We start from the raw sequence: 24,696 nt of genomic DNA on the forward strand, positions 1-24,696 counted from the left end.
AGAATATGAACAGGAAAATCAAAACAGCAATTTTCCAGGGAAATATCCGGCATTACGGAGTCACAAGCATATAGATTTTTCTATAAAAGTAGACTAACATATTTAATACGATGCACAAACGCTAGTTGAAGTCACAAATACCTTGCTCATCCTTCACAAGGGGGCAGAAAAATTTTGTACCCCTTCCAACTAGATTCTATATGCCTTTAATTTTTGCTTAGTAACAAAGGGCGAGAAAGGGTGAACATTTGGAATTTGATAGATTCAAATATTCTTTATATTTTCTGACGTAAAATCTGCTTCCTAGTTTAATATAGACAATATATTTGTTTCAGGTGTATTTTTCCCTATTCTACCATTTCCAAAAGCTTATTAAAGTCCACAAGAAATTATTAGTTATTTGTGCCAACAGCAAAAAAAAAAAAAAAAAAACTGAAATCAAGTTTCACAAAAGAAGCTATTAATAAAAGGCTAGTGTTTTCCTTATTACCCCAGAAATACATACACATCCATAAACGGTGTACCATGTAGCCTAAGGAAGTTGTATTACCAAACCCAAGCATTCATCTATCAGCTCTAGTTTATCTCAGGCCATTCAACTTTCCAGGACCTATGTCTTACATGCTCGAATGTGAAAGGAATTCAGTGGCAATTTAATTGCCCAGTTATAACCAAAAGCGAGGAACTGCTATGCACTATAGAAATTTTAGAAACTTTGATGGAAACCAGTCAACCAAGAAATGGCCATTTGCGAGACAGTAAATTTGGATGGTCATCAAACATTCACAAAGTCTAATTATATGGAATTGCTTTAATTACTTTGTTGTCTAAAGTAAGATGGATGTATGGTAACTGTCAATATATTCTAATCAACTAGTATGAAATTAGAGTATAGGCACAATTTTGGACAACAAATTAGCTTTAGAAAAAAAAAAAAAAATCTGATAAAAATTGGACAACAAATGAGATGGGAAAATTAGGTCTATACCTAGCTATAGTCAAATTTCCTAGAGAGAAGTAGTGAATGGTGGAAATTTCACATACAGTGGAGGAGCTTACCAATGACTTAGTTGACGGCACGACAGCAGGGTTGAGATCACGGCAGCGGCGACAACGTGTTGTTCAACCAAGGAAGAGAGTATCGGCCAAGCACCCTTTGCAAAAAAATCGAAAAAGTTAAATATATAGTCCGTCAAACAGGAAAACAGCACTATACAAAATGAATTTGATGGCCCGATATAAACAACAATTCAAAAAACAATTCAGCACGATTTTAATGCCTTTAATATGAAGCAGAATTTTATGGCGATTGCGAATCGCATCAACTAAATCTACATAATGATTTAGTAAGGCACATTCACTAGATATATGCATTCTAAATTCATAATCTTGAGTTGGGTTCTGGTTTGCACAGTTGGCTATACTAGCATATGTGATGACCCGCTTTTAAGTGTATTTTCGCTGAAATAGTTGTTTTATTTTAATTAATATTTTAGTTATTTATTTTAATTTATTTGCGTTTTTAAATTGTTTTTAATTTAATTGATGTTGTGTTTTATTTCTTTTAGTTGTTTTGTGGGTTTTAATATCTTCGCGGCGGTTTAGTGTTGTTTTTCCCAGACTGAGGATTAGACCTCGTCTTTTCCCTACATCTCTTTCCCTTTTTCCTTTTCTTTTTCCTTTTTCTCGTTTTCCTTCTTTCTTTTTCCTTTCTTTTTCTTTTTCTTTTTTTCTTTCTTTTCTTTTTCCCCTCTTCTTTCCCCCTCGAGCCCCCCCCGGTCTCTCTCTCTCTTCTCTCTCCCTCACGTCGGAAGCTTCTCACCCCCGTTGTACCGCCGTCCGGCCACCGTGCGGCTCACCGCCGGTCCCGTTCGGTTCCCCTCCCTCCGGCGCACCTTCCCACCAATTTCCACCCCCAACTGGCCGGCCGTTTGGCCTGAAAAGCCCTTTGAAGCCCGCACGGGTTTGGCTCCGATCCGCCGCCGTCGCTCCACCTCCGGCCACCATTTCTTCACCACTTCATCACCGGTCCCTTGCCGTCCTAACCCACCTATTTTCGGCCTCCAACGACCACCGAAACAGCTCCTACGAGCTAGCTTTCCTTTTTGGGAAATCCGGTCTCTTTCTGGCGATTCCGCCGCCACCCACGGCCAACCACCACTTCCAATAGCTTCACAACCATCCCTAGACCATTCCCTATCAATCCCAAGCCCTAGTTTGTCCCTGTTCAAAAGTGGATTTTTCACAACCCACGGCCACAGTGAATTTTCACTGTGACGTTGCTTTTTCGCCGCCGTTTGCAACGCCGCGTGTTTTCTAAAATTGCCATATAGCGCTGTAAGTATTTTCCAAACCCTATTTTCAGATTTAAATGTATATTGCTCTTTCAATTAATTAATCTGCTGGTTGGTTGATTCCGGACTGAGTCCGAGGAGTTCGGGGGTCGAATGGATGGAGGACGGAGTTGCTTGTTTTATTGATTTATGTTGATGGATTATTTTTATTGTGCATTGTTATGGCATTGCATGGTGCATGCACGTGTGTTTGTGAAATGGTGTGAAAAGCCTGTGTATTGGCGTAAGTGGTCTTACGGGTGCGTGTGTATCACGATCCCAAGCCGGGATGGGGTATTATCCCGGTGGAGCTCCTCTGGTCACTCGGGAGCGGAATAAACTGAGTGATGTCCCCTGAGTTGTCGCTAGACGACGGGAGTGGGGGCTAGGGGATTGCTTGGCTACGAACGCGCCGGGCGCGGAACCGGGCATCGCTCTACGCACCGACTCCGTGGCCCTTCGCTGGTGAGGGCTAGAGGATGCTTGGCTACGAACGTGCGGGGCACGGAACTGGGCATCGCTCGTTAGGTGTCACATGCGTGGTGGTACTCTACGATGTGGCACTGGAGCCAGGGTGTGCGGATGACCCCTAGGGGAGGTCATGGTGCATACGGTTAATATGGATAATGGTTTGAGACAGATAAAGACCAAATGTGACTTTTGGCGTGTTTTTCGGAAAGGATGTGTTTTTGGGCCAAATGGATTTTTGGCGTGTGTGGAAAATTATGTTTTTGGGTTTTGTGCATCGGGCATGCTTCATGCATTTTGTTTGAGTTCTATATGTTTTTATCTGGTAGTGTTTGGGTTTTACTTACCTGCGGTACCATTTTTGGTTCCGTAGCTTTTGGTGCAGAGTTGGAGGACAAAGAGGAGGAGGCTGAGCCCGAGGATGCGGCTCCGCCGGGTTGCTGATGCTATGCTTTATGTTTGGTTTAAAACTGTATTTGTGTTTTTGTAATATTTTATCTATGTATGTTTTAAACAGCTTGTATTACGTTAAGAAAACAATTCTGGTACTTAGTTATGACTTTCGTTATCCGCTGCGTGTTTCTTCGTGCACATATGTTACTTTTGCACACACTTGGCACCCGTCGATGGGATGGTGACCCGGGTTGTCACCATCCGGACGTCTCGATTTCCCCGTGCTCGGGCGTGGGGATTTGGGGACGTCACAGCATATTTACCCCAAGTCAAAAGTCAAAATATTTATCAAATATTAGTAGAAAGTATAATATACTATAATAGGCCACTAAGTAGAGAAGCATGTTGTAGACTTAAGTTTATTATGTGTTGTTAAAATTGGGAAACATAGTAAAAATCATTACCCAAAGAAAAGATGAATTAATTATAATCTATATTTATATAACCATCACTACTGAGTTTAAAAATGGCCAATAACACCCATTGTTCGTGCACCCAAACCACATTACCACTCATGAGTTGGGATTCCATCAATTGGGTATTTTTAGTCAATCTCGAAGACACAATAAAACCGGACTTGCTAATCCCCATCCTTCAACCTCTGTTTCAATATGAACCGATAGTTGTCCTAAAAACAGATCGTGGTTTTCCTAAGTTATAACATACAATTCATCATGTGTGTAGTTTAAATCAAGACAAACTCTTACATACAAAAAATGAAAAGCAAACATTCAACCAAAATCAGTTCTATTGTACTGAATGACAGAGAATGGATCGAAAAGATAGAGAAACAGAGAGCATACCGCAGGTTGTACGGTCTGGCCATCGGATGGTGCGGCAAATGGTGGGCAACAAATCACTCTTGGTGGTGATCGGCAGGAGAGAAAAAATACCTCTATGGATGTTATATTTAGCGGTTGAATGAGAGAGAGAGAGAGAGAGAGAGAGAGAGAGAGAGAGAGAGAGAGAGAGAGAGAGAGAGAGAGAGAGAGAGAGAGCTAACCACGGAGAGAGAAACACCAAGCTGATTGTGGGGAATTGAAGATGATTTCTGCCCAGCGGAAATAATTTCACGGTGCCGATCGGTGGCTACATAATGGCGCGAGGAGATCACCGAAATAGCTGCAAGAGTGATGGCAAGAAATCCCAGAAAAAGGTCTCGAATGAGGGAAACCCACGAGTTGTGCCTCACCGAAATTCCTAGGGAATGAAAATATATATAGTCTATTTAACATAGCAGCGACATCTCGACGTTAAAAGATTTTCTGAGATGTGTATACACCCCCTGATTTCCCACGATTGAAGTCACTGTCGGCTTATAAAGAAAGCCGTTAATAGTTGCGGCAAATTACTGTCGCCGTTGTATCTCCTTCATAGCTGCGGGTCCCCAAACTGTCGTAGAATGATCCCAACTGCGGCAGTTCAAAATAGCTGCGACCAAATCTTGCTGCAACGCAAGATTTAATAATCGCACTTCAGTAACTCCCCGAGAACTCATCTACACATCACGAAATCTTTGAAACTATCGACAGATTTTTCATCCCCAGTGAAAAAAACGCCACAATTGGACATAATTGTTGTAGTGTGCTCGAGTTGAAGCCATCTCTGAAACTTCCAACACCATTTTGGTAGGATATGTCAGTATATGGTTGCCTCTTCTATTTCATCGAAAGCCTTTGCATGCTTACGTTTTGGGAAGTCGACAGAAAGGGAAACTGGATCGAACCCCAAAACCATTAAGCAACTGTTGTCGAATGCAAATCGCTTAAAAACTTCTTGCAGGTCCACCTCAATCTCTAACTTGGAGATGTGATCGAGAAACGGAATTAAGCCATCCACCACCTTTTCTCGAACAACTTTCTCCACAAACAGCTCAAACTTGCTGTTTTTTACAATGGAATGCATTGTCTTTCTCTGGAAAGTCCACCAATCTGAATCAGAGTTGATAATCCCATCTCCCAAAGGCTCCAAAATCTCTTGAATCTCAGACCCTTTTTCGTAGTTGAAAAAGTTTTTGCTCAGAATGTGGTGGACATTCATGGGATCACTGGTGATAAAGTCCATGCCAGCAAACCAAGGGCCCTTTACCTCGACAGTGCCACCATAATGTTTTAGAACCCGGTCTATGCTCTCGTACATATGAAATGTGTTAATTGGAGGGCCGCCCACGTGGGGCAGACCACTCCCCTGTTCTACCTAATGCATGGCTTTTAAGCCATGCGTTACATGTAAAGGCCAGCCGTCTAGGGGGTTATATATAACGTCCCCCCTCTTGGTTCAAGAAAAAAAAGAACTCAGAAAAAATCTCTCTCTCTCTCTCTCTCTCTCTCTCTCTCTCTCTCTCGTTTTCTCTTAAGATAGTATTTAGGCTGTGGATTATTAAAGCGTTACTCTAGTAGTACGCTTTACCACTAAGTGAAAAAGTTTGTCGATCTGAAGAAACTTGTGGAGCAACTTTATAAGCTGAATTTGAGGTACTTTCCACTGTGCATTCTAACATTGGTACCAGAGCTTTTATAATTGCTTCTAGTTTCTTTTTGGCATATGCATGTAAACTGTGATTGTATTTTTTTTATGTGATTTGCGCACATGTGGTGCTGCATTTTTTTAATAATAAAAAAATTATTAATTTTTTTTTTTGGCCGAACACGCTGCAATGGTGCAGCGCTCACCACCCATACATGGTGGTGCAGCGCGCACCGTAGGGTGCTGCGCAGCAACCCTGCAATGGTGCTGCGCGCACAACGGTGCAGCAAGCACCGGTGGGAGCCCACGGTGCACGGAGCACCGTGGGGGCACCATAGCGGTGCTGCGCACACCAGAGGGGTGCTGCCAGCACCAGAGCAGTGCCGGCTCGGTGCTGCGCGCACCGTGAGGTGCTGCCAGCACCACCTAGGTGATGCGGCAGCACCCAGCTTCCTCTGGAAGCAATTTCTGGCGATCGGAGGCGCCGGTGACGTCCATAAATGGCATCTTTTAAAAAAAAAAAAAAAAATCAGAGTTACTGTTCACGTGAACAGTAACTTGCGGGAGGAAGGAGATGACTTGAGTCATCTACCTTCTGATGGGCCGGGCTGGGCTTGGGCCCTTTGGCCCACTTTGTTTTGGATTTAAGTAGAAAAAAAGGGGCGGCTGGGTTTTTAAGCCCAGTATTTTTTTATTTTTTCTGTAATTTTTTTAATGCCGAAAAAAAAAAAATTTGGCGTGATTTAATATATATTTAGATATATTGTTATATTACATGTGATCTTTTATTTAATTTTGAGATTAAATATGATAACATGTGAATATTTGTTTATTTTCATGCTATATATTTTTTTTCATAATGTTATATTACATGCGATCTTTTATTTAATTTTGATATTAAATATGATAACATGTATGTGTGTATTGAACATGTGGAAATATGATTATTTTATCATCTATGAATGTTAGACTTGAATGTTTAGACATTAGTCTTTATTTCTTTTAAGTGATAAAATAGAAAATCCCACTAAGTAGTCCTAGTTAGAATTGTCAGTGTGAATAATAGGCTGAAAGAATTGCAGTGATCCCAGTAAGAACTGTAAATGCACTGTATAGCCAAAAGACCATAGTGACCCCAGTAAGAACTGTAAATGCACTGATGGAACAAGAAAAATAGACTGTAATGGTCTCATATGAACCATCTTTGTAGACTGGCCCAACAGGTTGCCATGGTCTGGGTAGCTATCCTTGTAGACTGGCCCAAAAGGTTACTGCGGTTTTAGTAGGTTATGTCTTTACATGTCACTAGGCCTAGATAACTACTTAAGATAATGGGAGTATGGTTGAGATTTATGATGATAAATTCTTCCATATTTTTTAAAAATTTGCGCGGGAATTGAGCTAGAAATCTAATAATTGGATATTGTGGCGCAACAGATGATTCTGAAGCCAAGCGATTTTTCGATCTTGCGACATGTCTAAATTATTCTTTTTCTAATTTGAAAGGACGCGACAGATTTCTTAGGTGTGTGAGTAATATCCCTTCTTTGCATATTGTAGTGAAATGACATCTAAGAATATTATTGCCGACTTAAACAAAGGGGAGAAATTAGATGGGGAAAACTATGACATATGGCATCGCAAGATCCAATATGTCTTAGATGAGCAAGAGGTCTTGGAGGCCTTATCTCACACACCTACTATGCCCGGGGAAGGGAACTCGGAACAAAACAAAATAGATCAACAAGCTTATATCCAATGGGCTAAGAAAAATCGGTGCGCACGCATAATTATGTTAAGCAACATGCACAATGATCTAATGTGTGAATTTGAGGTCTATGACACTGCCCAAAGCATGTGGAAGGCTTTGAAATTGAAGTTTGGTGGAACTTCAGCCACTAGGTTGCGTGGATTAACCATGAGCTTCGACTCCTATAAGATGCGCTCTGACCACACGATGAAGCAGCATCTTAGGGCTATATCAACTATGATCCACGAACTTAGATCGGCAGGAAACAACCTGACAGATGAACAACAAGTACAGGCAGTGATAAGATCACTACTGAATTCTTGAGAAAATATGAGCCAGAACCTGACGCATAACAAAAATATCAAAGACTTTGATGATGTCTCACGTCACTTGGAATTGGAAGCTGAGCGCCTAGAGGCTGCTAAGCCCAATCATACGGCCTATGTGGTTAATGCTGGTCCGCGCAAGGCATCAAGGCCTAAGCGCAAGAAGTCCAAGAATGGAGTAGCTGCTGGACATATTAAAAAAGTGTCAGGAACTTCTCAGCGCACCAAGAGGGGCAAGCGCGGGAAAAATAAGTCAAAATTAGAGTGCTTCAACTGCGGAAAGATTGGCCACTTCGCTCGTGACTGCACTGAGCTGAAGAAGATACACTCTGACTTTTCTCGCATTGTTTTTGTAACTAGCCATATGATGGTTGCTGACTCCTATCCTTTGTGGACTGTTGATTTAGGAGCGACCGAGTACATAGCGCGAGATAGAATCGGATTTGTGGAGTATCACCGGATTCCAACGGGGAGCCGTGATATCAAGGTGGGAAATGGAGCTAACGTGGAGGTACTAGGACTTGGTACCTACAAGCTGGACTTGCGGGGTGGCCGCTTTTCCTCCACAATGTGCCATACGCTCCCGAGATCCGACGAAACTTACTTTCAGTTGTTACTCTATTAAAACTTGGTTTTCGGATTGTTTTTGAAAACAATTATGTTTCCTTTTATTTGGGCCATGTGTTTTATGGCAATACTTTTCTTCAAGACGGTTTTATGATATTGGATTTGGTTTATTCTAATATAAATAAATCTATTGCTTTTCTTTCTTCATCTATTAATAATTTGGATTCATACACATGGCATGCTAGGCTTGGCCATATAGGGCAAGATAGAATGACTCGATTAGTTAGAGAAGGCCTGATAGGCAATCTCGCTAAAGTCATCTTGCCCACGTGTGAACATTGTCTAATGGGAAAAGCTAAGAGAAAACCGTTTGGAAAAGCCACTAGGGCATCTTTTCCACTATAATTAATCCACTCAGACATCTGTGGTCCAATGAGTGTGAGGGCAAGACACGGAGGTGTCTACTTCATCACTTTTATAGATGATTTTTCACGTTATTGTCATGTCTACTTAATCTCCCATAAGTCTGAGGCATTGGAATGTTTTAGGCGATATCTAAGAATGGTTGAGAATCAGTTAGATAAGAGTTTAAAAACTCTAAGAACTGACCGAGGACGAGAATATCTCTCTGAGCAATTTAAAAGGCTCTGTGATGAAAAAGGAATAAAAAAACAATTAACGATGCCAAGTACGCCACAACAAAATGGCGTGGCGGAAAGGAGAAATCGAACATTGCTTGAGATGGTTAGGTCAATGATGGCGCAAGCAAACCTACTAATTTCTTTTTGGGGGATGCACTTTTGACTGCTGCCTTCATTCTTAATTGAGTGCCCTTCAAATCAGTAACTTCCACCCCATATGAACTATGGACCGGCGAAAAATCCAATTTGAGTAACTTACGGCCATGGGGTTTAACGAGTTTTGTTCATGATCTTTCTCATAAGTATGAGAAATTAGGCCCTAGAGGGAAGAAGTGTATTTTTATAAGGTATTCAGAACACTCTAAAGGGTATGTGTTAATAGGTGAACAAACTGATGGAAGTGTAACTGAAATTGAATCACGAGATGTGGACTTCATTGAAAATAAATTTCCAAGTAGAGGTGAGGTTGATAGGAGTTTAGAACTTCATGAGATTGTGGAACAAGAGGAAAGTGCTCCAAGAAATTTAGTTGAGAATGAGGAAGAAATTCTTCAAGCTCCTACAAATGATAAAAAGGACTTAAATCCGAGTGGGAGCACACCGCTTGTCAATCAATCACAACAACCTTAGCCGCGTAGAAGCACACGTGAAAGTATTTCCCGTCGTCGTTTTGAGATTGAAGGGGAAGTTTTTATGGTAGCTCCGCATGATGATGATGAGCCTAGGACAATTCATGAGGCTCTCTCATCTTCTACTAAAGATGAGTGGATGAAAGCTCTTAATGATGAAATTGAGTCTATGAAGACTAACCAAGTCTGGGATCTGGTTGATCTACCGACAGGGTGTAAGACTATTGGGAACAAATAGGTTCTAAAAGTCAAACGCAAGTCTGATGGATCAATAGATAAGTACAAAGCTCGCTTAGTAGCGAAAGGATATACCTAGCAGGAGGGTATAGACTATGAGGAAACTTTTTCACCAGTGGTGAGGTTTGCTTCAATTCGCCTGATTCTAACTATAGTAGCAAATATGGATTTGGAACTCTACCAAATGGATGTTAAGACAGCATTTCTCAATGGAGAACTAGATGAGGAGATCTGTATGGATCAACCAATGGGTTTTGTGATCAAAGGTCAAGAGCGCAAAGTGTGCAAGCTCAAACGATCAATATATGGCCTAAAATAATCATCTAGGCAATGGTACCTCAGATTCCATCGAGCCGTTCTTTTAAATGGGTTTACGATGATCACAGAGGACCATTGTGTCTATGTCAAAAGGTCCAATAAGAGTTTCATTATGTTGTCATTATATGTTGACGACATACTACTAGCTGGAAATGATAAAGGGTTAATAGTCGCCACAAAAGAGTGGTTATCCTTCAATTTTGAGATGAAGGATATGGGTGAAGCAGAATACATTCTGGGAGTTAAGATCTACAGAGATCGCTCAAAGAGACTTTTGTGTTTGTCCCAACAGACTTACATAAAGAAAGTCCTCGAGTGTTTCCTAATGAATGAATGTAAACCCATTGACACCCCTGTGACAAAAAGCGAGAACTTATCTAAAGAGTTATGTCCTAAGACTCAAATAGAAAAGGAAAAGATGGCCCGTGTCCCTTATGCTAATGCTGTGGGTAGTCTGATGTATGCAATGATGTGTACTCGGCCTGACATATGCTATGCAGTTGGCTTAGTGAGTAGATTCCAATCTAATCCCGGACTGTCTCACTGGAAAGCAGTCAAGAGGATTATGCGATATCTCAAGGGAACTGCAGACTATGTGCTGTGCTATCAAGGTTCAGATTTGCAGCTAAAAGGTTACAGCGATGCTGACTGGAGCAGTGACCTAGATGAGCGTAAATCAACCACTGAGTATGCCTTTCTGCTCAACAATGGCGCCATTACATGGAGCAGCAAGAAACAAGCCTGTATAGCTTTATCCACCATGGAGGCAGAATACATAACTTGTTCTGCGGCAGTTCAAGAAGCTGTTTGGTTACGGAGATTCCTCAAGCATTTAGAGATTGGCACAGATTCTTCAGATCCAGTGACAATATTCTGCGATAGCACGGCTGCTCTCGCATATGCTAAGGACTCTAAGTACTATGGAAGAACCAAACACATAGATATTAGATATCACTACATAAGAGACATGGTAGCGCAAAAGGAAGTGGTTCTGAAACACCTCTCTACAAGTCGCATGGTTGCTGATCCCTTAACGAAGCCCATAGCAAGAGATGTCTTTGAGGCTCATGTTAGGAATCTAGGACTGCGTAGATTGTAAATGTATTTTGTGTTTCAAATGACATTGAGATGTAACCTTTCCTTTGGGATATTAATACAATATGATTCAGTTATTGTCTTTATCGTATTGTCTTTCTAATTTACACACAAGATATGTCAACAGGCTTAGATCAGCTCACTCACACGAGTGATCACCTCTAGCGCTTGAGAAGCGAGTAGAGATAAGACATTGTGTTCTTACATACTTGTCCAAATGGATAAGTTAGTTGACACAAAAATATGTCGATTTTAGTGGGAGCTAAGATTAGGTCCAATGAGAGGACTATGCATGGGTTACCCCACAACCTATGTAACCTGTGGTTAGTCAGATGTGAGATCCTCTTTGACGCCTTGGAGGCGAGCAAATAGAGGAACTTGGGTTAGACGCTTAAGGAGCGGCTAGACTAAGATTTGTACGGTGTTGATATAGACATATGCTCTTTGAGAAAGAGAAATCCACCGTAGCATGGGTTTCATACTACATGTGCTTATTCGACCAAATGAGGAAGTGAGTAAATTGTTCCTCTCTTTCTCATTGTGTGAGTCTCATTTTTTAAGTGTCCTTTACTTTTGACTATGTCACAAGATGGAGGTTATAATGTCTGCTACTTTGGCATGTTGTCTATGGTCATGATTAATACGGTCTAAAGAGGCATTGCTGGGAAAGCGGTTTGACCAAAATTGAATTATATGAGTGCAAAAAGAAGATTTTTCGATATCGCATCTTCGATAGTGTTTGCTGACGTCAAACTATGACGCTACATACTGGTAGCGACTAAGGTTGTAAATATATTGAAATGATTTAGAAATAGTCAAGCATTGTTCTGAGTTTTTCTGAAACTCAAGAGGGTTTCGAAAATGCTTGAAACTGATGCGATCGAATGAGTCTAGGACATAACCAGACACTTTAGGGATGTTACTATGATAGTCTTATCTGGGAGAGATTTAGTGTATGTACTCCCACCTTTCTATAGATATGCTTGGTGGTCGCAAGGCCTATTTACTTGTATGAATAAGATTGAGAACATTAGAGAGATACTGACCTGGGGTCATGCCCACTGTGTGCGAGTGAGAGATGTTAATTGGAGGGCCGCTCACGTGGGGCAGACCACTCCCCTGTTCTACCTAACGCATGGCTTTAAGCCATGCGCTACATGCGCGCATTACATGCATAGGCTGGCCTTTAAGGCCAGCCGTCTAGGGGGCTATATATAGCCCCCCTCTTGGTTCAAGAAAAAAAAGAACTCAGAAAAAATCTCTCTCTCTCGTTTTCTCTTAAGATAGTATTTAAGCTATGGATTATTAAAGCGTTACTCTAGTAGTACGCTTTACCACTAAGTGAAAAAGTTTGTCGATCTGAAGAAACTTGTGGAGCAACTTTATAAGTTGAATTTGAAGTACTTTCCGCTGTACATTCTAACAAAATGCATTGCGAAGAAGCCCTGGAACCATTCCTAGAACAGGCCAGTTTGTGATCATGGGTGAGCTTTTGTTGCGTACTTTCCAATGACCAAGAAAAAGGAAACAGAGAAGTCCCAAAAGCATTACCGAGTACCCAAGTATTGCCATTGGAGGTGCATGCATGCATGTATGAAGTTGTATGGTGTTGTAAGGTTGACCAGATCGTGGTGGCCGGATGGGTTTTAAAAGCAAGGAAGCCATCAGCCATCAGCCATGCATATAATATTTTTTTAAAAAAATATCCTTGATCTATTTAGGGGAGGCGTGCACACTTTTTTTTTTATATATACGTGACACTGTCAAGTATATATGTTTTGAAACTCCTAGTATTCCTGTAGCGTAACATAATGATCTATCAATTCTTTGAACAAATCAGTTATTCGTCAATCATATAATTATTTAATAATAAAATAATAATATAAAATAAATAAATTATATAATATCAAGATTAGTAACAAAAGAAAACTCTTTATAAAAATAAAATCTTACTGAAAAATTAAATTTAAAAAAATCAATTTTATTATTTAAAAATTAAATTATAAGTAAGTTTTTAATTATAAAATTTTTGCTACTTAATTTTTTTATTTGACTAGCTAAACGATCTGTTACAGTAGCAGTCAAGAAGCCATCTGGCTGCATATGATATGGGTGTGTCGCCTCCCCAGAGTAGACCAAGGATAAGCTTTTCAAGTTTATTACTTGATCTCCCGGAGATATGACCGACAGAATTACAAGTGATCAATTCAATGCCGTGGAGAGTAATTTATCACGTTTGACTTAAACAGAGAGCCTTGTCCTCTCCATACGATTCAAACGTTCTAGATTCATGCATGAAATGGAGTTATGTTATATCGATCGTCTAATTACTACATTAATGATCATGTTTTTAATGCGCATCGATCGTTTGAATTTTTTTCTATAAAGAACAACAATCGGAGGTTATAGCTAAGAATATTAATGAATTAACATGTCATCTCTTTTATTTAATGTCCTCAAGTTCAAGTAAAAATAATAGCGTTACATATATATAGCATTCTTATCCTATCATTACACGTTTATTTCACTGTATAAATTGTAGAACTTTTATTACTTTTGGATCATCTTTTTTTTTTTTTTAAGTAAAATTCAAAAAGTGACATGATTGCTCATTAACATCTGATGATTATATATAATAGAAATAAAAATAAAATGAGAATGTGATATATAAAAATTTTTATTTTCATTTTTATAGAAAGAAAAAAAAAAACAAAAAACAAAACTTTCACCCAGCTTTTTCTACGTACGTAGGTTGCTTTATATATAAAGTTCATGACTCCACCGCAAGATCAAGTGTTTGTTAAGTAATATTTTGAGTCGCTAATTCAATCGTTTTAACGACATCGGCTGTAAAACATGATTTCTGTCATGAAACTATCGAAAGGAGAAAGAGAGAGATAGAACTCAGAGTAGTTATGAAACTTATGAATTTCTTAAAGAATTCAACGATATATAGGCGTACAAAGGGAACTATGCTAGCTTATTATGCTGCACTATACTAGCACTATGCACTATGCATATGTCGGCCAACTCACTATGCTAATACTATGCTAGCACTATGCACTATGCATATGTCGGCCAACTCATTATGCTAGTATTATGCTAGCACTATGCACTATGCATTTGACGGCTAGCTCAAGGTGGTCATACAATTTATTTTACAACAATGTTATTTTACAACACTCCCCATTTGGATGACCACATATAATGAATATGCCTCGTTAAAACCTTGCCAAGGAAAAACCCTGTGGGAAAAAACCAATGGCGAAGGAAAACGAGTACAATATTCATGTGTACCGTAAAATGCTTTAAGATTGCCTCATTAAAACCTTGCAAAAGAAAACCCAATGGGATAAAACCTTAGCGAAGGAAAAAGAGTACAATCAGTATAAGTCTTCAAGACATTACTCCTCCTGAAAAGTGCATGATAAAAGGTCTTCAAGTCTCCGCATTCCAATGTTTTGCACAATCTTCTTAAATGTTGCAGTTGGTAATGCTTTTGTGAATAAATCTATCAGATTATCACTTGATCGTATCTGCTTGATTTTAATTTCACCTTTCTTTTGAAGTTCATGAGTATAAAAGAATTTATGTGAAATATGTTTGGTTCTATCACCTTTGATATATCCTCCTCTAATTTGAGAAATACAAGCAGTATTATCTTCGTATAAAGTTGTTGGGCTATCATTAATCACTGGAAGACCACATTTTTCTTGAATATGTTGGATTATTGATCTTAGCCAAATACATTCTCGACTTGCTTCATGAATTGCAATGATCTCTGAGTGATTTGAAGAGGCAGTAGATAGTGTTTGTTTGACAGATCTCCATGATATAGCAGAATTTCCATAAGTAAATACATATCCAGTTTGAGATCTACCTCTGTGTGGATCTGAAAGATAACCTGCATCTGCATATCCAACTAATTGTGGACTTGAACCATGTTGATAAAATAATCCCATATCAACCGTACCTCGAAGGTATCGAAGGATATGTTTAATGCCATTCCAATGTCTTCGAGTTGGTGCGGAACTATATCTTGCAAGTAAATTAATTGAAAATGCAATATTAGGCCGAGTGCAATTTGCAAGATACATCAAGGCTCCAATTGCACTGAGATAAGGTATTTCAGGACCAAGAATTTCTTCATTGTCTTCATAAGGACGAAATGGATCCTTCTGCACATTAAGTGATCGAACAACCATTGGAGTACTCAGGGGATGAGCTTTGTCCATATAAAAGTGTTTCAAGACTTTCTCTGTATAATTTGACTGAAGAATGAGAATTCCATTTGGCAAATGCTCGAGCTGCAGGCAAAGACAAAATTTCGTTTTGCCAAGATCCTTCATTTCAAATTCATTCTTTAAATATGTAGCGGTTCTTCTGATTTCTTCAGGAGTTCCAACAAGATTTAGATCATCAACATAAACCGCAATAATAACAAATTTGGAGTCTGATTTCTTAATAAAAACACATGGGCATATTGGATTATTTTCAAATCCTTCTTTCAATAGATATTCGCTAAGGCGTTTATACCACATGCGTCTGGATTGTTTTAACCCATATAAAGATCTTTGAAACTTAATAGAATACATACTTCTGGATGTACTCAGATTAGAAGCTTCAGGCATTTTATATCCTTCAGGGATTTTCATATATATGTCATGATCTAATGATCCATATAAATATGCAGTGACCACATCCATCAATTGCATATTCAATCTTTTTATAACTGCCAAATTGATCAAATATCTGAATGTGATTGCATCCATAACAGGAGAGTATGTTTCCTCATAATCAATCCCCGGTTTCTGCAGGAAACCTTGTGCAACAAGTCGTGCTTTATATCGCACAATTTCATTTCTTTCATTACGCTTATGTATAAATACCCATTTATATCCAACGGGCATTACACCCTTTGGTGTTTGTATAATTGGTCCAAAGACCTCTCGCTTTGCTAGCGAGTTTAATTTAGCTTCAATAGCTGATTTCCATTTTAGCCAGTCATTTCTACGTCGACATTCTTCAACAGTTTTTGGCTCAATTTTTTCATTACTTCTGGTAATGTCAGGAGCCATTTTATATGAAAATATGTTGTCGACAACAGTTTTATTTCTATTCAAAATTTCTCCTGTACTCATGAAATGTATCGAGATCTCGTTATTTTCAGGTACCTGTCCCTCTTCAAGGGAAGACATTTCATGAAATACCTCTTCAGGAGGTTTTTTTTCAGGAGATTTATTCTCTTCAGGAGCATCAATTACTCTTATGGCATGTGTTGGTATCGACTCTTCAGGAGTACCAAATTCATTTTGTATTTTCCTCTTCCGAGAAATTTTGTCCTTAGCACCAATAGGCCGTCCACGCTTTAGGCGTATCTTAGATTCGCCTATTGCTATTTTGGCAACTTGTCCTTCAGGGACTGCAATCCTTGCTGGAATATTAACAGCAGGAATATATGATTTTACCACACCTTTAGTGTCAGTAAATACATCCGGTAATTAGTTTGCAACACTTTGCAAATGAATAATCTTTTGAACCTCTAGATTACATTCTTTTGTACGAGGATCAAATTGGGAAAGAGCTTTATTTTTCCAAGTAATTTCCTGTCGTGCTTCAGGCACCGACTTCTCATTACCCAATATTGGAAAAATGGATTCGTCAAAATGACAATCCTCAAAACGTGCCTTAAACATATCCCCTGTAAGAGGCTCAAGGTATCTGATAATAGATGGAGAATCAAACCCAACATATATCCCAAGTCTACGTTGAGGGCCCATCTTTGTACGTTGTGGAGGTGCAATTGGAACATATACAGTACATCCAAAAATACGAAGATGAGAAATATTTGGTTGCTGACCAAATGCAAGCTGTAATGGTGAATATTTGTGATATGCTGATGGCCTAACTCGAATTAATGATGCTGCATGAATTATAGCATGTCCCCAAGCAGAAATAGGAAGATTTGATTTCATGAGTAAAGGTCTAGCGATTAGCTGAAGCCTTTTAATCAATGATTCAACTAAACCATTTTGAGTGTGTGTGTGGGCAACTGGATGTTCAACATCTATTCCTATTGACATGCAATAATTATCAAAAGCTTGAGATGTAAATTCTTCTGTATTATCCAATCGAATAGTTTTAATTGGATAGTCAGGGAATTGTGCTCGTAGCTTAATTATTTGTGCAAGAAGTTTAGCAAATGCAGTATTTCTAGTGGAAAGTAGACAAACATGTGACCATCGACTTGATGCATCAATTAAAACCATAAAATATCTGAACGGTCCACTTGATGGTTGAATAGGCCCACATATATCCCCATGAATCCTTTGTAAAAAAGATGGAGATTCAAAAACAACTTTTGAGATAGATGGTTTGATAATCAATTTACCTTGAGAACATGCAGAGCATGGATATTCATTGGGTAAGATAATCTTTTAATTCTTTAGGGGATGCCCATACGAATTATCAATTATTTGTCTCATCATTATTGATCCCGGATGTCCAAGGCGATCATGCCAAGTCATAAATATTTTGGGATCAATGCACTTCTGGTGCATTACAACATGTGATTCAATTGTTCTTATTTCTGTATAATACAATTTAGATGAGAGGGCAGACAGTTTTTCTAATACGAGCTTCTGGCTCGAAATTATTTTAGTAATGAGAAGATGCTCTTTATCGTCTTTGTTAATGGTTTCAATATGACAACCATTACGACGTATATCTTTAAAACTTAATAAATTTCTTCTGGATTGTGAAGAAAATAGAGGATCATTAATACAAAATTTTGTGCCATTAGGCAACACAATATAAGCTCTTCCGGAGCCTTCAATTAGATTCAATGAACCGGAAATGGTATGAACATAGGCTTTACTCAATGTTAGATTTTGAAAATATTTTTTATCCTTAAGAATTGTGTGAGTTGTAGCACTGTCAGCCAGACATACATCTTTATTATTCATTTCGGAGATAGAAAGTTCATCAATAAGACTCATGATTCTACAAAATATATAAAACTTTCATTGCTAAAAAAAACATTGCAGAATAAAAATATTTTACAATAATATAAAAGAAATAAATTAATTAAAAAGGAACACTTCCATGATCAACTCTACCACTAGAATCTTCAAAAAAATCAGAAACATCAAGACTTGTAATATCTTCTCCATCTATAGAATTTAAAGCATATGATGGTTCAGCAAAATTTGTTTCAAATTTCTTTGTTTTTTCTTTTATAGAAGATTGGTATAAGTCAACCAAGTGCTTAGCTGTACGACAGGTACGAGCCCAATGTCCAGTCATACCACATCTATGGCATCCATCTTCATCTTTCTTTAAAAATTTGTTTTGAGGACCTTTGCCCTTCTCTGAGTTGAACCACTTCTGGTAGTACGGTATATATCTATTATTACCCCTTTTAGTGTGGTCACTTCTAGGACCTCCACTTCTATAGTTTTTCTTACCACGTCCACGCCCTCTTTTTCTTTGAAAAGATGCACCATTCGCTTCTGGGAATGATGTAAATCTAGTACCATTCACTTCAGGGAATGATATAGAACCAGTAGGACGTGACTGGTGATTTCTTAATAAAATCTCATTATTTTGCTCAGCTAATAGAAGACAAGATATAAGTTCAGAATATTTCTTGAACTTTCGCTCTCGATACTGCTGCTGCAGGAGCACATTCGAGGCATGAAAAGTAGTATATGTCTTCTCTAACAAGTCATCATCAGTGACTTTTTCACCACATAATTTCAATAGCGAGCTAATTTTAAAGAGTGCAGAGTTATACTCACTAACACTCTTGAAGTCTTGCAACCTCAGGTGCATCCAATCATGACGAGCTTTTGGGAGGATTACAGTTTTCTGGTGTTCATATCTCTCCCTTAAATCATTCGACAAAATAAGTGGATCTTTCACCGTTAGATACTCAGTTTTTAATTCTTCATGAAGATGGTGCCGAAGGAAAATCATTGCCTTAGCACGGTCCTGCAGGGACCCTTGATTTCCTTCTTTAATTGTATCTCTCAGGTTCATTGCATTCAGATGGATCTCAACATCAAGGATCCAAGATAAATAATTTTTCCCAGAAATGTCAAGAGCAACGAATTTCAATTTTGTAAGATTTGACATTTTCTACATATATAAATCAGGAACATAAGCATGTTTAACATTTCATATTTATTTTGAAAACTACAAAAATATATTGAAAAACTTACTTGAAGTAGAGGACTATTAGCTTCAAGATCGTCAGAACTTTCGTGCTGATAACGTATTATGAAACTATCGAAAGGAGAGAGAGAGAGAGAGATAAAACTCAGAGAAGTTATGAAACTTATGAATTTCTTAAAGAATTCAACGATATATATAGGCGTACAAAGGGAACTATGCTACACTATGCACTATGCATATGTCGGCCAACTCACTATGCTAGTACTATGCACTATGCATTTGACGGCTAACTCAAGGTGGTCATACAATTTATTTTACAACAATTTCATGATTTTTTTGATTTTTTATTTATTTATTGTTGTGTCATCTTCTTCTTCTACCAATATTCGATGACGTTATTAATATATTATTTGCTTTAAAAAAATCACAGCTATATATATGTGCTTCTGTCTCTTTTAGAAATTTTCATCAAGATTGACTCTTGAACCTTTCGCCGGTCAACTTTTGAGTACTCTCTACTTATTAAAGACAAAACAAAAAATATATATTTTCCCACTCCAAATAAAACATCACAAACAAGACATAATGCTGACTTAAAATAAAAAATAAAAAATTACTACATAAATAAAGATCAAATTCTACAAAAAAAAAAAAAAAATTCTCACAAATTGATATGATCTTATCATATAATTTGTTAGATGTATTTTATAATAAAAATAATTTTAAATAATATCAAATTACAATAATTTGTAAGATTACTTTCATATAATTTATTTATGGTGAGAATATTTATTTTTTATTTTTAAGATAAAACTTTGACAAAAACTAGGCCCGATTTGTGTAAAGAGTCTCATGTTATGCGGGTAACAATGACAAAAATTATGATGTTTTACTTAATAAAATATTGATTTATTTTGATTTTAATGGTTATGTATTATGAACGATAAGGGGAAAAGGTAAACTGAAAAAATAAAATACAATATATATATATATGTGTGTGTGTGTGTGACAGTGTGTGTGTTTTGAAACTCTAATTAGGATAATTTGCACGTAAACCCTTAGAGCATCTTCATTGGATATGCATTTGAATTATCCAATGAGAAATTTAGTTAATAGAATTTGAAAATGTTTTACATTAGATTATCTAACTTCAAGATTTTTTACTTTTAACTACAGTAAAGTTAAGGTTTGCAACTAAATTTAATTGTTACCATTTCACATCCAAATGAATAAAAAATAATATATTTACACACACACTCTCTCTCTCTCATTCTTCCTCATGCATTATTTCTCTATATTATTTATTAAAAATAATAATGTATTTCCATATAAGATCTTAATTTTAAAAAAAATTAATAAAATTTTTTTAAATATTATTAAATTTATAATATTTTATTATTATTTTGACTAAGAAATGGATAATCCAATATGAAAATAAGTTTTGAGTGGAATAATTAAATGTAAAATCATGTTATATTATGTAAATTTTATATTTATATTTAGATAATCCAATAAGAATAATCTTAGGAGACCGTTCGTATCAGTTCAAGAGCTAAATCATGTAAAAAAATATATATTTTTAAGGCCTACCAGGCTTTTCCATATTCGCTTCAATATTAACTTAAGCCTATCGGCCCAAACCTTATTTAAAATCTACCGAAAAATCACAACGAGTTCTTATAGGATCGAGTTATATATCAAATGGAAACGTCACATAAATAAACCATGCTTCACACAAACAAGCACAATAGTTTGAACTAAAAAAATAAATATTATTTTAATATGAAGTTAAAAAAACCATAATAATATAGGGGCCAATTTAAAATAATCAATATTTATTTTAATTTTTTTTAATATAATATTTCTTTTAATTGTACAAATTGGTTGCGTAGGTGCGATACGGTTAATTGTTTTCATGCCAAATGTTCTAGTATGGAAAATGCTTTGCATATCGAAAAATTGCACTGAATACATTTTTTTTTCCTTACATTTTTGTGTGTTTATTTTTTAGTGTTTTTTTTAAATAAACACAAATATGATTTATAAAAATGTTAAAAAAAAAACACAATATACTATTCAATTCTTAATTTGGTACATTTCTCGGTGGGAGTAGCACTCCCCATTCTAGTATATATAACAAAAAAAATATTACTCATCATTCTTTTAACTATTACTCTCTTAACAGTTTTTTGTGTAATATCAAATGATTAGTAGACAAGTGAATTATAAGTTATGGCTCAAATCGGACATTTCAAAGCAAGGAGTGATTCTGAAAAAAATGTTACTACGCTGATCGTCGTCATTTTCTATTTTATTGAAATAAAGAAAGAAATAAGACAAGTGAAATATAACATGTTATTTTTTAATTATTTAATAAAATATCTAGAGATGATAAAAGAATGATAAAAAAAAAAATAGTGTAGCATTACTCATAACAGCAGACGATGAAAATTCAATAACTAAAATGTTAAAATTGTCACAAAATTTGAATAAAAGCAAATCAGACCAGCTTTAAAAAATAAAAATCTCAACTCTTTTTAGGAATGGATTCGTCCCCCAAATGTAGTACCAAGCCCAAAGCTCAATCGAAAGATCATTTTTCTTGTGCTAGACATTCTTGGGCCACCTGAAGTGAATGACCCAGCAGATATAATAAGAGGTCAGTTCCCATGGTTGGTTTAATGAGGCCCATTACTTTGATGGGTAGAAGTTGTATGCTTTGTCAATGGGCCAACTTTTAATCAAATGGTTAGTTCAATTTTATTTTATTTTTTCTCAAGAATGATGTAACTACAACTTTTTTTGGGACTGATTTTGCAATCAATGAAGAGTAGTAGTGCTAGTGCAGCTTTGAGCGTGTTTACTAATATAAATTTTTTATTTTTTTAAATATAATTTAAATATTTTTAAATATATTTTAAAAATAAAAAATATATCAATATATTAAAAATTACTTCTTTAATCATTAAATGAAAAAATTAAAATATATGAACGGTCAAAATAAATGGGCAAACTCATGGGCAGCGTACTAGCATTTTCTATCAATTAATATAAGCATGAAACTTAGGCCTGTTTAGATTTAGAGTTGAACTCAAACTCATCTTATCTAATTATTATAATTTTTTTAAATATCAAAATAATAATAATATCAAAAAATAATATTCTAACAATATTTTATTCAACTTTCAAACTTCCATCTCAATTCATATCATCTCAACTTACAATCTAAAACCTCACCTTAGTTAAAAATGAATTTCGATTTTACAAAACTTTTTATTTAATATAACAGAGTTAAGAGAATTGTAGGACAAATCACTCCTTCATATTGAGTATTTGACTCACAGTCAACTTTAATTTCCATCTCTCCTCCCTCCTTTGCAGCGTGTTTGGATCAAGCAACATGTCAAGTCCTACTGCTATTAAGTCGGTTGCCTGTAAAGCCCGTTAGGATCTTTAGTGATGGAGGAGAGAATTAGGGGGAGGAAAGAAAAAAGGATATGGCCGTGAAGTTTCCGAGTTAGATGGCTTTGTAGTTTGTACTACGATTCAACAAGCATGGCAGAAAATATGATGCCCACAGCAGACCTGTAACATATAAAGATCGAAATGCATCCAATATTTACGTCTGACTAACTACATTTCTTTGTCAGATTGAAACATCAATCATTTCAAGGCTGACATGCAATCACTGACACAGAACGTTTACTGGAAATCCATGAACAAAGAAAACAGGTTCAAATTCCATATACAACAAGAAACAAAAAGAAATGAATTCAGTTTCTTTCAGAAATCAAAAGGCAAATAAACCGGAGAACTTCCTTAAACATCCATGGTTCTTTGAAACTCAGTCTCTACGAACCCTTCGAACCACGGCTTTTGGCCTTGCACCCAGCAGTACTGTAGATTTCCCTGAAGTCGCAGGAAGAGGACGTGGGGGTTTCTTATTCTCTTTCATCGTACTTCTTAGCATATACCTCGGAGTAGGAGTCTCGCTCTTCTCCACAGTGTAAGCCGCTGAGACCGATTTCCTCAAGCTTTCAAACTTTTTCGTACTACTCATCCTTTTCGCAGACTCGACCGAGACACCGAGATTGTACGGGGTCTTCTTCTCAACTCCTGTGTCGCTCTTCTTCCGCCTCAGCCTCTCGTTCCTTCTAGCGGAGTACTCCTCGTAGAACCGACCCCTCTCAAACAGAGAGCTGGAATCGGCACTTAAAGAATTAGAAATCCCAGCATCGTCCGAAACTCCTTTGCCAAATTCATCGCGTACCATCCTCGCTAGATCACGCAAGTCGCACGAGATCGAGCGGTATTCAGGTCGAAGAACCGATTCCCCATTGTCCCAAAAACGGTTCGGTCTTTCAGGTTTTGTCAAAGAGCCTGTAAAAAGATGTAAGGCGCACATAAGTTAAATAACTCTAAAACAAACAGAGTGCGTGCGATTTTGATATATGTTTGCGTAGACCCACCTGGTGGGTTTTGCAGAGAAGATGAGTTCGATCGAAGAACTCTACGTGGTCGAAGTAGTATCGGCGATTTGGGGAGCGGCGGCTTGCGATCTGACTTCATTCTTGGTACGGAACAAACAGACGGAGTTCAAAATTCAAAAGAAAACTGCACGGGTAGGAAGAAAGAAGAGAATTTCAGAGAAGAGGGATGAGGGAGCGAGAGCTTTGCGTTCAGTATAGGTTTTGTTGTAAATGCCTAACGGCCCTTTTTTTACTCTCACACTCGCCTCTCAATCGTCTTTATTCGTCTTTTTTGGGGTGGGAAAGGGAGGAGCGTCGTTTTGAATTCGAAGAGAGATTTTAGGGGAGACTGGAGAGGGAGGAGCGTCGGTTGAAGGGAGCCGTCTCCAACGGTCATATTCTTCATCGGACAGTCTCAAATCCCTTTTTTTTTTTTTCTTTTTTTTTTTCGTATTAACCGATGGGGAGTGATCAAAAATTAAATTATTGAGTAACTTTTACTTTTTTTTATTTATATTTTATTAATATAATTGGTTGTATTATTTTTAATATAAAATAATTATTTTAATCAATTATATTAATAGAATATGTATCATTCATTTTGTTACATAATTAAATTTATAAGAATAAAATTTTAAAATTTATTATTCAAATCATATTATATACAATATATAGTGTAAAAGTTTTCAAATAAAATTATTCGTTTAGATAAAAGACTAGGCAACAGTTTAAATGCAGGTGATTTTATAAAATATTATTTTCCTTTTAA

The 24,696-nt window shown here is 37.1% G+C and overlaps 1 protein-coding gene across 1 annotated transcript; it reads right to left on the reverse strand.

Moving 5' to 3' along the window:
• Window positions 1–23,053: 23,053 nt before the first annotated feature.
• Window positions 23,054–24,285, reverse strand: LOC122316029. Its single transcript, XM_043132461.1, has 2 exons — window positions 23,928–24,285; window positions 23,054–23,838 (listed from the first exon to the last, which is right to left on the reverse strand). Exons 1-2 carry the CDS (start codon window positions 24,025–24,027, stop codon window positions 23,303–23,305), a joined length of 636 nt encoding a protein of 211 aa, XP_042988395.1. The 5' UTR covers window positions 24,028–24,285; the 3' UTR covers window positions 23,054–23,302.
• Between the last annotated feature and the right edge of the window lie 411 nt (window positions 24,286–24,696).

The sequence above is a fragment of the Carya illinoinensis genome, chromosome 7, assembly GCF_018687715.1.
Source record: "Carya illinoinensis cultivar Pawnee chromosome 7, C.illinoinensisPawnee_v1, whole genome shotgun sequence".
Lineage (NCBI taxonomy): Eukaryota > Viridiplantae > Streptophyta > Magnoliopsida > Fagales > Juglandaceae > Carya > Carya illinoinensis.

Excerpts from the sequence above, each read along its gene's own strand:
- LOC122316029 (XM_043132461.1), bottom strand. The coding sequence starts at position 24,027 with ATGAAGTCAGATCGCAAGCCGCCGCTCCCCAAATCGCCGATACTACTT. Across the intron at positions 23,839-23,927 it reads TTCTCTGCAAAACCCACCAG|GCTCTTTGACAAAACCTGAA; the intron begins GTGGGTCTACGC and ends ATCTTTTTACAG.